The sequence below is a fragment of the Leucopleurus acutus genome (assembly GCF_964270905.1).
Source record: "Leucopleurus acutus genome assembly, chromosome: 10".
Taxonomy (NCBI): domain Eukaryota; kingdom Metazoa; phylum Chordata; class Mammalia; order Artiodactyla; family Delphinidae; genus Leucopleurus; species Leucopleurus acutus.
The window spans coordinates 49,349,064-49,362,746 of NC_139153.1; the positions used below are offsets into that span (position 1 = coordinate 49,349,064).

Consider the following 13,683-nt stretch of genomic DNA (forward strand, 5'->3'; position numbering starts at 1 on the left):
TTAAAATTTAATTCTTGGGGCTTCCCTGGTGGCGCAGTGGTTGAGAGTCCGCCTGCCGATGCAGGGGACGTGGGTTCGTGCCCCGGTCTGGGAAGATCCCACATGCCGCGGAGCAGCTGGGCCCGTGAGCCATGGCCACTGAGCCTGCGTGTCCGGAGCCTGTGCTCCGCAACGGGAGAGGCCACAACAGTGAGAGGACCGTGTACAGAAAAAAAAATTTAATTCTTTTTAATTAATTTAAATTTTAATAGCTTCATATGACTGATGCCTACCATATTAGAAAATGCAGATCTAGAACCTCCCATGGATCAGCTAAGAATCAACTTGGCCTGAGATAACATCCTTACTCATTTCTTTCCCTCTTCCTATCCTATTTTACTCCCTCCTTTATTGCTTTCTCCTGAGTGCACAACCTCAATAAATTATGCGCACCCGAACCCCTATCTCAGTCTCTGCTTCTAGGGAACCCACCTGAGACATTACGTTGCAATTATTTAATAAGTTACAGAAAGATTAAGCCCCGAATCAAAAATGCACATACACAGTCAGTACCAGTTTGAATGTTTTTAGCAGAAAGCATAAAAGAATCCCAAACTCATCTGGCTTAAACAACAAGGAAAGGGATCAACCTATCCATGGAAGTCCAAGGATAGGACAGCTCCAGGGTTGGATAATTCAGTAGTTCAATGACATCATCAAGGACCAAGTTTCTTCCATCTTGCTGCTCTGTTACCCTGGTGGGCAGCCTTCCTTTTTGGGCTAGCCTCCCCCTCACCATCACAAGGTAGCTGCCCCAGTGCTATCCTTTACATCTAGATACAGCCATGTCCAGGAAAAAAGGCCATCATTTCCTGTGTCTTTTATTGGGAGCAAGAAAGTCTTTTTCAGAAGTCCTTTGCAAATTTCCCCTCAGTTTCCTTGATCTGAAATGCATCACATGGTCATGTCTAAACCAACCCCAAGGGGGAAAACCATGATTGCCTAGCACAATCCAAACCTGCCCTGTGGGTTCACACCTCTAGTCCCTTCATTACCGATCTTCCTGCATAAGAGATGCAGTATGTGACGGTGTTGCCATACTGATGAAAGAAATTTTCACATACTGAGGTGTGAGAAAGACATTCTGGCTTGTACATGATTTAACTTAGACTTTATGCTAACCAGAACAGCCTGTTTTGTGGCCTATCAGACATACATTGTACATCTGCTTTAACCATTAACGAGAAGAATGCATTTTTTAAAAAATCGAAATGGAGTAACTGTGGTTCAGGCATCCAAAATGGGGCTGGATGGCCGTGGTGGATGTGGTTTCAGATATGTTCCTGCATTACTGAGAACTTGAATTTTCTGAACTCTATCAGACTCAAGGACACCACCAGCCAGTCTCAAAACAATATCTGCTAGCTGCTGCCAGCTGCAGCTCTATGGTCTCAAGGTCTCCCCTTGTAACTATGCAACCATTTGGACCAATCCTTGCTAACTATCACCCTTACTTCTTGCCAGCGCCACTCCTAATTCTTGCCAAACAACTTACGTAATTTTGCAGTTTTTTTGTCTTTATGAGCCCCCCGCCCCATTTTGAAGACCAGCAGAACACAATTCAAAGGCTTCTTGAATCTGTGTCTCCCAGGCTGTAGTCCTCAGTTTTGGCTCAAAGGAAACTCTTTTCTATTCCTCTTATACATTGTTTATTGACTATTTTCATCGATGATATGTATGCCTCTTTGGTCAGCCTCTGCCGAAGCACATGGCTGAGAACACAGCCACCTAAACACAACATACATCTGTGTGAGGGGGTGGGGGGGCTGGATAAAATGGATGCTAGAGAGACAACCACAGTACCAATTACAGGTTTCTTTAGGCCAGCTTCTCCTACAATGTGTTCCGCGAACCAGCTATGTGAAAATCATTTACAGAGCTTGTTACATGCAGATTCCTAGGCCTAAGGCATTGTCCGATACACGGCAGGAGCTTAAGAGATATTTGTTGGAAGGAAGGAAGAGAGGGAGGGAGAGATGGAGACCCACTGAGTTAGATTCACCCTGGGATGGCTCACTAATGCTGGAGAACAACTAACTTAGGCTGAAAGCTAAAGATTCACCTCTAGTCACTTCATTACGGATCTTGCGGCAGAAGGGATACAGTACGTGACCACATTGCCACCTGTGTGCCTCTTTGCTCTGATGCTCTCAGTGATGTTACGATGACAGGAGTGCTGATCAGCTGTACTTAACATACATCATTAATATGGCTTCCACCTTCACTTGTCGAATCCAGGGTTCCTGTTACAACACTCCATGAAAAATAAATGAGCGTGGTAATGCCTTCCACTCTGTGGACTAACACTTTGAAAAACACCCAAGAAGACATAAGGATGGAGTTTGTGGAAAGCAGCATCTGGGTCTTTTTTTTTTTTTTTTTTTTTTTTTTGCGGTTCGCGGGCCTCTCACTGTTGTGGCCTCTCCCGTTGCAGAGCACAGGCTCCGGATGCGCAGGCTCAGTGGCCATGGCTCACTGGCCCAGCCGCTCCGCGGCATGTGGGATCTTCCCGGACCGGGGCACAAACCCGTGTCCCCTGCATCGGCAGGTGGACTCTCAACCACTGCGCCACCAGGGAAGCCCGCTACTTTTATCTTGATACACAAATTTCTAGGTCCAGCCATTGTGTACCTTCCAAGAGAGGGCTATGTGTTTGAAACAGACCCAGCCAAGGGCCTTCACGTTAGGCCTCAGCCTCTGCTGGTTTGTAGTCCTCATAGAAAGAATTCTCGACATTGCTGGGGGACCAGCCTCAAGTCTACAGGAAGATGTACTCACACTGAGGGCCTAATAACTATCAGGGAACCCAAATACACCTCTGATTCTATGAAGCCAATTTATATCAGAGTTCTTCTTACAACCCTGAGGCCAATTAATCCCACCAGTCCTCACAACCCTGGCTTGCCTGGTCCCATGCTGTGGTAGCCAGCCTCCAAGATGGTCCCCAATGAACTTTCCTCCTGGTAACTGTGCCCTTGTGTCACTCCTTCCACTGAATCAGGGCCGGTTTGTGTGATCAGTAGGATACTGCAGTAGTGATGGCATATGTCTTCTGAGGCTATGTCAAAGACATTGCATCTTCTGCCATTCTCTTCTCCGATCACCCACTCTGGAGGAAACCAGCTGCCATACTGTTGGGACATTCAAGCAGCCCTATGGAGGTTCCTTATGGGGGAAGAACTGAGGCCTCCTGCTAACAGCCAGGACTGACTTGCCAATCCCATGAGTGTGCCATCTTGGAAACATGTCCTCTAGCTCTGGTCAAGCCTTCAGATGACAGCAGCACAGGCCAGCAACTTAAGTACAACCTCATGAGAGACCCCAGTCTGAACTACCCAGCTATGCTGTTCCTGAAACACTGACCCACAGCGGGTATGAGATAGTAGTTTAAAACAACAATAAACGTTAAGTTGTAGAGTAATTTGTTATGAAATAATAAATATCAATAACTAATGTAACACCCAAAACGCCAGCCTCGCTGGCCACATACAATTTCTTTTCAAATATTTTCCTCTCCAAATCTGGCTGCTATCCTCACAACGCTGGTTCAATAACACCAACCTGCTAACTTTGAGATGCAACACACATTTTGTAGCACTTCCATTACTGAATCACTCTGCTTTATTTGCCAGTGGGGATCTTGAGAATTTCTACTCCTTGGTTCCCACTGCCTGGCTTCCATGACACAATAGTGACCCAGTTCTACTGATTTGCTATTTCAGGTCTCCCTGCCTCTTTCTTCAAAGAGGCTTCTTTTTCTACAGGCCACGTCAATGCTGGTGTCGCCTCAGAATCTATCCTTCTTTTCTTCTTTTGACCCCGAGCCAACTCTGTGGGTCATCTTGGTGCTCCCCGGCTCCAATGACCATCGCTCCACAGATGGTCACCAAATCCATCTCTCCAGCCTACATCCCACTCCCCACACCCACCTGCCCACAGGCAGTGGTGCACTGGAGCCCAGTCATGGCAACTCACGAGAGCCAATGGTACACATCTCTTCCCAACTCTATCTCGCAATGTCACATTGGGAGCTTGAAATCAGCCACATGGAAACTGAAATGCAATTTACACCATGGCATTCCACAAAGGCTACCAATCAGGGCTTTGTCAAGAGTCAGCAGATAACCACTTATCAGCACATTACTGTTCAACCAGATGCCTTTGCCTTCTGTGTCGCATAAACACCTCCACTCAATGTGTCCCAAGCTGAGTTTTATTTTTTCATTCATTCAAAAATATCTGTTACAGTTTTTTCAGGTTCTAATGAAGGAGAGACATTGCCTGCCTTCAACAGACTCGTATTCTGTTGGATTAAACAGAAGGTAAACAGGTAGCATCTACCACACTGGTGAGACTGTAGCACGGGGGGAAGCTCAGGGGCTCGGGGAGCTCAGAATTGGGAAGACTTTTTTGGGGGGCTGTGCCATGCAGCTCGTGGGATCTTAGTTCCCTGACCAGGGATCAAATCCAGGCCCACAGCAGTGTAAGTAAGAGTGAAAGCGCCGAGTCTTCGCCACTGGACTGTCAGGGAATTCCAGGGGAAGACTTCGAAGAGGATGTCTCATCTCAGCCATGACCTGAATCACTGATGCGAAGTTTCCAGAAGAAAGGGGGAAGAAAAGTGTTCCAGGCAAAGGAAGAAGAGCATAAAGACTCAATGTGAAGAGAGAGCACCGCATGTTTGGGGAGCAGCAAATGCTTCAGCAGGGAAGGGCCTGGCGTGAGGTGAGCAGAGGTCAATCCATGAAAGGCTTTATAAGCCCTGACGATTGCCTTAGACTTTTCCTGGAGGCAGTGGTAATTCACTTAAGGTTTTTAAGCCTAATCATAGGACATGATTTGCTTTTTGGAACATTCACTATAGTTGCAATCTCGGAAGAGGGCTGAATAGGACCTACTTTGAAAGATTTTCTTGCACCCCAGTGTTCACAGCAGCACTATTTTCTATAGGCAAGACATGGAAGCAACCTAAGTGTCCATTGGTAGGTGAATGGATAAAGATGTGGTCTATATATACAATGGAATATTACTCAGCCATAACGAAGAATGAAATAATGCCATTTGCGGCAATGTGCATGGACCTAGAGATGATCATACTAAGTGAAGTTAAGTCTGAAAGGGAAAGACAGGTATCATATGATACTACTCATAAGTGGAATCTAAAAATTGATACAAATGAACTAATTGACAAAACAGAAGCAGACTCACAGACATGGTTACCAAAGGGGAGGGGGGAAGGAGGGATAAATTAGGAGTTTGGGATAAACAGATACAAACTACTATATATAGAATATATAAACAATGAGGTCCTACTCTATAACACAGGGGACTATATTCAATATCTTGTAATAACCTATAATGGAAAAGAACATGAAAAAAAATATATATGTATAACTGAATAACTTTGCTGTACATATGAAACTAACACCTTTTTGCAGACCTTGGGGGAAACAGCTCTGTCTCCTTTCCTGGGGTTTTCATGGGTGCCATCTGTAGGCTTAAAGAGTGTTCTGGTGGGACTCTGAGGTCAGGCTGTTCTGGTGAAAAACTTCAGGGTAAGGTCTATCAGAAGGTTAATCAGCTCATTCCCACTGACAATTTCACCCGGGGCTCCTGTGGGGAATTAGTCACCTCAAGTCCAAGGGAGCCCCTGGGTCTCTTCATTCAGTGTTCTTCTCTTTCTACCATGTGAGAGGCTCTCGTCTTTTATTGTTCTGCTGTTTTAGGGCAATCTGTTTTCCAATGTTCTTCCTCCTTACAGTAAGTGCATTCATTGTTCCTTCCCCAATGGGGACTTAGCTCTCTTTTGAGTTACCTTCCCGGAAGGTGAGAAAATTGGCGTTTTTGTTTTGCATCTTCTTTCTTCTGTTGTTGTTCTCTGTTGAACACTTTAAAAGCACCATCTACCAATTGAGAGGGCTTCATTCCAAATGCACCATCTAAATTTTGCAACTTTCTCCTGGTATCTGAGGCAGTTTGCCCCCAAAAGGTCAAATTTAACCTCTGTAATATTTTCAGGGGCCTTGGGATCTGCATTAGGTTGATGTCTGTAGGCCCGATAAATCCTTTGCAAAAATTCAGAGGGGTCTTCATTTGTTTTTTTTGCTGAATTTCTTGAATTTTGTTCAAACTCTTGCTTTGGTTCCCCTTTTCAAAGCCCGGCCAAGATGCACTCATAAGTCATGCTCTAATAAGGGCATTCCTCCCTCATTGGGGTCTCAATTTGGTTCAGATTTCGGTGCTGCCAAGTGGGCTTCAGGTGTAGAGGATCCTCCCTATAAGGAGGGTTGTGATCTTTCAAATTAAACAAGTCTGAGAAACCCAGCTGGCTGATCATTTGTATTTAGGTTCCCTGTGAGTTAATGGGGGAAGGGAAATTTCCCTGCCCTGAGAGTGGCTCCTGGCCCAAGTTGGGTGCCCTGTCTGGTCTTAGATGGCAATACCAGACCAAGTCCCTGTGCCCCAGAAACTAACACAGGATTTTCTAATTGATCCGTATAAGCAGGGACAGTCCTGAACCCCAGTGTCAGGAATTGGGGCTGAATAAGAACAGAAGGTGATGAAGGGGTACATATATTGGTATGGCGGCCAGAGCACGTGGCACAGCCAGCTCAGCTGGAGGAGTGAAGGTTTGAAGCAACATAATCTCACTCTCATTCCCTTTTCTTATTTTCTCTGATAATAGTACAAATGCTTGCACATAAAAGATTTCATCTTGGGGCTTCCCTGGTGGCGCAGTGGTTGAGAATCTGCCTGCTAATGCAGGGGACACGGGTTCGAGCCCTGGTCTGGGAGGATCCCATATGCCGCGGAGCAACTAGGCCTGTGAGCCACAACTACTGAGCCTGCGCATCTGGAGCCTGTGCTCCGCAACAAGAGAGGCCGCGACAGTGAGAGGCCCGCGCACCGCGATGAAGAGTGGCCCCCGCTTGCCACAACTAGAGAAAGCCCTTGCACAGAAACGAAGACCCAACACAGCAAAATTAAAAAAATTTAAAAAAAAAAAGATTTCATCTTTCTTCCCTGCTTCTTCACAAAATAGCTATAGTCATTCAAAAGCCACTGTAAAACCATAAATAGCAATTGATCATCTCTAACCGCTAAAAGCATGCCTTTTGGAACTAATATTGTTAACAACAATCACTGTTCCATAATCTAGATTTATAAAGAAATTAGAATCCATTAAAAAAAACTAGAAATGTTGTCAAAAAAAGGGACGCCTTTTTGCTTTGGCATCAACCCACTGGCATTACACTGTAATTGTACTTGATTACTGCTGTGACACAATTTAAGATAATTAATAAAATTATGACTGATATCATTTACTAAGATATGCAAGAATTTTAGGAGTTCCATATAATTTCTAAAATGTGTATGTTAATGACATTTACCCATATGATACAATCTAAGAAATTTTACCGCCACTTATTTGACAATGCTTCCCACGTAATTCAACATACCAAATAAGCCTAATTAGTTTACTGTTTCTGAGATGGAGAGAACACAAATAATTTGAGGGCTTCCAGGGACCCTTTGAAAAGCCTCAATATTAGCTAGAGGTCAAATAAACTTCATTTAGAGTTTGATCTTTGGGAAGTTTGTCAGAAATATCAAAAAGCTTTAACCAGTGATAAAAGATCAATGACAAATACAGATCACTTTAAAGAAACTTAATTACCAAACACACAGTTCAGTATTTCAAGAAAACTGTCTTCTTAGAGAACCAAATTCAGGTTCTGTACCACTTTACCTTTAAAATTCATTTTCTTAATTAAGTTCAATCTCATCTTAGCCAATCCCAACCATGCACAAGACTCTTTCAGTGTTCCTCCTCCACAAATCTTCCACAATTTTCTGTGTCCATATTAATCTGCCCCTCACTTTCTTGTCCATTCAGAAACAACCAGCTCTAGGACAAGACCATGTTTTTCCCTTTAACAAAATGCATTTTCATTCCTCATGCTCTGCTGAAAACAGACATCCTACATCTTTACATACTGAAATGTTTCCCTCATAATTCTTAACCTTAAAACCTTAATCTCTAGTGAAAATCAAGAAGCAAGCAATCGTAAACTGTTTATCATACCTGAATTTCCTGACTAACAAGCTTATGCTTTTAGTCTTCCTCTCCTGAGAAGGCAAAGGTAGGTAAACTTAGACCTGCCCAGCAAGTAATATTCCAATATTTTATCCTATTTGAAATGACCCAGATAGTCAATGAATTCTCTTCATTTAGCTTAAAGTTATGAAAATCTAGAGAGACTATTTTAGATAGACATTCCCAAAACATAATTATTCCTATACAGTTTACCTAAAACTCTTACCTCATTTACCTCTATTTTATTTACTTAAAGTCTTTGTCATGGGACTTCCCTGGTGGTCCAGAGGGTAAGACTCCGTGCTCCCAACGCAGGGGGCCCGGGTTGGATCCCTGGTCAGGAAACTAGATCCCACATGCATGCTGCAACTAAGGAATCTGTATGCCACAACTAAACATGCTGCAACGAAGATCCCACATGCTGCAACTAAGACCCAGTGCAGCCAAAATAAATAAATAAATATATTTTAAAAACATTTTCATATTGTTATTTTCCTTGCTGACAAACTTTTTAACAGGAATAATAAAGGTCTTATTTGATCTCTAGTAAACTTAGGTACAATGAAAGTACAATACTTAATGTTGATGACTCTAAAGACATATCTGTATTAAACCAGCAAGTTTCAGCTAACTTTAACTCCAGATAGTAAAGCAACACTGAATATTTCCTAGATCACATGAACCCAAAAGTCATTCTGGTCGGTCTCTTCCATGTTTGAGTATGAATATAAGCACATAATTTCCCTCAAGCCAATCAAATAGAGCCCCCCCAAAATCAATTGTGGCAATGTCACACATCTATAACTCACATACAAACTCAAACACAGGGACCTCTCAATTCCCATTGCAAAATGTCAGCCATGAATCAGGTGCAGCAATGTAAAACCCACCAGTTACAAAAGAGGTTGGATTCAAACAGGGTTTCTGGCAGATGGGACAAATCAAGGTCACCTGTTCAGACGGCTAAACCCTTTTTACTAATATTTACGGAAAAGATACTTCTATTTGTAGCATTTGGTGACTTTAGGAACCAAGTAGAACCTTTCTCTTCTTCCTGGGAATGTCCCGTTCTTGGACAAGAACAGACAGGTTTTTGGTTTTTTGTCTGTTTCTTTCCTCCATTTGACATCAGTAAACGTTTAAAATATCACAAAGCTGATTTGGCTGTAAATGGAGAAACAGTACCAAACAAAATGAAACAAAAAACCCAAAGGACAAACAACATCCTAAATGAACCCTCAAGTTTGGTCTTGGGTTTTACATATGCCGATGACACAGGAGACCATGAATGACGTAACTGACACAGCAAGGGTACATGGTGCATAGGGTCCCAAGGTAACCCTGCCTAAATCCCTTGTGGAGATCCTAACAGGTACTATGGCCACACATGGTTACAATGATATAAAGTATCATCTTCCTCTCACCCATGGGTTCATAGCTGTAATCAGATCACTTATCCGAAACACACCTCAGAGGACTTTCTTTAGGGATAGTTGAAACATTCCTTGTTTTTCAAGACAAATAAAACACAAACGGCACATACAAATGCTAGTATCCAAAGAAACAAATGAACACGTTCACAAATTGGGTAAAAGTCCAACTCTTTCCTCTCTCCAGCAAGGTACATAAACAAATTGGCTTATTCTGGAGAAAGAGCTCCAAATGGAGAAGAAATAAAGTTCCTGGCTGTCTACACCAGCACGACTTACCCTGCGGTATCAAGCCCACCCGCTACCAAATGTGGATTCCTTGCCCCAACTGGCAAGAGCTGGGGCAGCCGGTACTGCTTTGGAGAATTTTGAAGGGAAAATCCTCAGGACAAGTGGTCCCAGTAGCTGCTAGGGCCTTACCTGAAAATTTCCCCACCAGGGCCAGCTGGCCACGAGTAGAAAGGCTCCTGGCTGGCTGGCTTGCCGAAATTTGTTACTGAGTCCAAGCTTGTACTGCTCGCTGCACGACAGGCCAATAAATCGAGAGACAGGTTATTGGGGCAAGGAATAGTGCCTTTATTAGGACAGCCAGCAGACCAAGAAGACAGTGGACTCATACCCCCCAAGAACCATCTTGCCTGAGTTAGAATTCAAGCTTCTTTTATACTAAAAGGGGAGAGAGTAAAGTTAAACATTTCCTGGTTCCCGTCAGCCTCTGGAGGGGATGTGTTAATTTCTTCCTCCCTGCAGTCATTCACAGGTGGGCCTGGTCAGGATGTTTTCTGCCAGTTAAACAAGGGTATTTTAGCTTAACACTCATTGCCTGGGAGGCAGGGTTCCCAGAGATGGGCCATGATGTATAATTTAAACTTACAGGCAACATCCCTTTCAGATTACCTTGTAATAGGATACAAAGGTTCTTCCCTATTACACTTTCACTTAGCCTAATTATTTTGAGTTTTATCCATTCTGTTGCATGTATCAGCAGGTCATTCCTTTTTATTGCTGAAGAGTATTCATTGGATGGACCTACCACAATTTTTTTTTACACTCAACAATTTAGGGACATTCAGATTGTTTCCACTTTGAGGCTACTGCAAATAGAGTGCCTGTGAATATTTGTGTACAAGTGTGTGTGTGTGTGTGTGTGTGTGTGTGTGTGTGTGTGTGTGTGTGTGGACATATGCTCTAATTTCTCTTGTAAATACCTAGGAGTGGAATAGCTGGATTATATGGTAGGTGTATGTTTAACTTTTGAAGGAACTACCAAATTGTTCTCCAAAAAAGGAATACCATTTTTACATCCCCAACAGCAATGTACAAGAGTTCCGATTGCTCCAAATCCTCACCAATACAGGGCAGTGTCAATCTTTTTACTTTAGCCAATTAATTTTAGCCATTCTAATAGCTGTGTACTACTATTTCATTGTGGGTTTGACTTGCATTTCTCTAGTGACTAATAATGGAGCTACAACTTTTAACAAGTGGAAGACCAAACCTACTCAGAAGACCCAAAGGTGTAAAAAGAGATGTAGGGGGAAAACCAGGAAAATGCATGACTTATGGAAGCCAACTGGAGAAATGATTCAAAGAGAGAGAGGTCAGTAGAATCAAATGATGCCCTATGAGGTCTGAAAATTCTCTTTTGGATTTAGTGCCTTTGGTGACACCATCAAAAGATGTTCCAGTAGCAATTGGTTCCAGCTTCCAGCCTCTTTCCACATTTCCAGAATGAGTCCTACTGTACTGCCTGTGGACAGCACCCCCTCCTCAGGTGTCTGGGTCCCAGCTCCATGGGGCCCCTTCTCGGACCCCTGAGATCAAAGCACCAGCTGGTACCTCTTTGCAGTCGTTCTAAGTTCCTAGGGGGTGTCCCAGGCTCTGTTCTCTGCGAAGCCAACTCTGAGATGGAGATCAGCATGCAGAAGTTTCATTAGGGAGTGATCTCAGGGCCATCACGCCTGGAAGAGAAGGGAAAGCAGCAGGACTGGGCAAAGGGCTCAGCCAACCCCCACGGGGAGCCGTGAAGCTGGGTGGCCCTTCAGTGTTGTCTGGCCGAGCCCTGTATAGACCCATCATTGGATGCAGTCACTTCCCAGGAGGGGCATGTGATCCTGGGTGAGGTGACTCCTGCCAGCTAAGGGCAGTTCCTGTCCCTGGTGATTGCTGAGGGCTATCAGCCAGCATCACCCTGCAGCTCATTCCCTTCAGCCTTGAGGGGGCATCTGGGTGGCACAGTCAGAATGTGCTGTAAGGGTTTCTCCTCCAAGCTTCTACATTCGAATCGCCCTAGTCTCTTCCCTTGGCTCCTCATCTAGGAGTCACCATCTCTGAATTACTTCCTGTGTGCTTTCTGCATTTTCCAACACCTGTTCCAGCAATTCCTTATACTAAACTCTCGCTGTTCCTGTTTCCTGTCGGGTGCACTTCCTCCACTGAGATGACACCTACACTGTGAGGGAAGGGATGGGGGTGGTGAGAAACCTGCACTTTGGGGCTGATTCTGTGTCCTATTGACCAGGTTACATATAACCTAGAAAAGTCAAGCTGGGAAATATCAGGATGATGTTTTGCTATCAGCTCATACATACTCCCAGGGTCATCTGTTGGTACCGAAGTCCGGAGTGAAATAACCAACATGTCCTATGCCCTCCACAGTCTGCCCTGCAGATAGGAACATGCCTGAACATTCTGAGCTCCTTCCAGCCTAGGTGTAACATATCGACTGCGTTTCTGACATAGTAATGCACTAGATGGCTCCCTCGTGATCTGAAAATGTTAACACAGTCACACCTGAGTGCCTAACTTCACGTAGACGGGACTCAGACTCAGGGATCATCGGCTGAAACGCAGTCTAAATGGGTCCTGAAGGGGTGGGAATAAATCAATGATTTCTTTTTCTTTGGCCATGCTGCGCAGCATGCAGGATACTAGTTCCCCGACCAGAAGGCGAACCCGTGCCCCCAGCAGTGGAAGCACGGCATCTTAACCACTGGACCACCAGGGAATTCCCAATGATTTCTTCTTTCCATTTCAGGCTGCACTAAATCTGATTTTCAGTAAGGCTAAAATGCTAGAGACCAAGACCAGCACATCCTAAACAGACCTGGCCAGTTCATCAAGGGTCCATCAGCACATTTATACGCAGTCACAGTGGTTTCGGGAGGCATGTCTGAACTATAACTCCCTGGTTCTCATCACCAGCATTAAGAAGTAATCAGAATACAGTTACTTCAGTCATCCAGAGCACATTTTATTAACACAGACCACGATTCAGCTTATTAATCTCACAGGGGGAGTTTAGACCCTGGTAAGCACCACTCATGTAGTATACTATGAACTTGATTACGAGGAGGAAGCAAAACACATCATTATTACCAAAAATTCTTCACTGAGAACAAGTCTCCCCCTCACCCCCCAAAAAATGTATTAAAGGCTTCAAATCTAAAAATATGTTACAACATTTAACATTGACTCAAGTTTATTTTGTTAAATAAGCTTTAAAATATGCTGTCTTCTCTCCTTCCCCTGATTCTCCAATTATGGGAGGAAGGCTTATTCACTGTTTTTCTCCTTGACATCTATCCTTTTCTCTGTCCCCGAGCAGAACCGAGGGCTGAGCGAATGCTGAGGCCGTGACTATGACGCCTGCTCTGCAGCCCTCGAGTGCTGGCTCCGGAAGTGGTTCTCGCTGCTGGGGGGCCCCTCCTTTTGTAGCTTTGCCCTTCTGGTCTTTCCAGCAGTTTCAATCCAGGGATGCTGAAGGACCTGGTGGGCCGTGTAGCGCTTTTTGGGGTCTACCACCAGCAACCGGCTCACCAGATCTTTGGCAGCTGTTGGAATGACAGAAAGACGGAAAAATGAGATGCATGCAGGTGGTTTGAAGTTTCCCTTCCCCATACAGGAAATAAGGACACAAACTTTCCTGTTAGCACCATGGCTGGATCAGAGAACTTTCTGCCACGGTGGAAACTTTCCATATCTGCGCTACCCTCTTGGGACTACTGAGCATTTGAAATATGGCTGGTGCGACTGATGAACTGAACTTTTTTTTTTTTTTTTTTTGGCCGCACCGAGCGTCCTGCGGGATCTTAGCCCCCTGACCACGGATTGAAC

The 13,683-nt window shown here is 44.3% G+C and overlaps 1 protein-coding gene across 1 annotated transcript in view; it reads right to left on the reverse strand.

Annotated features, from left to right (window-relative positions):
• Positions 1-13,206: 13,206 nt before the first annotated feature.
• Positions 13,207-13,683, reverse strand: part of DCLK3 (doublecortin like kinase 3) — a gene marked incomplete at both ends in the record, with an annotated part of 46,830 nt that continues 46,353 nt past the window's right edge. Inside the window, one exon of the mRNA XM_082848457.1 lies at positions 13,207-13,400. Coding sequence (XP_082704583.1) covers positions 13,207-13,400 — 194 coding nt within the window. The remainder of the gene's footprint in view (positions 13,401-13,683) is intronic.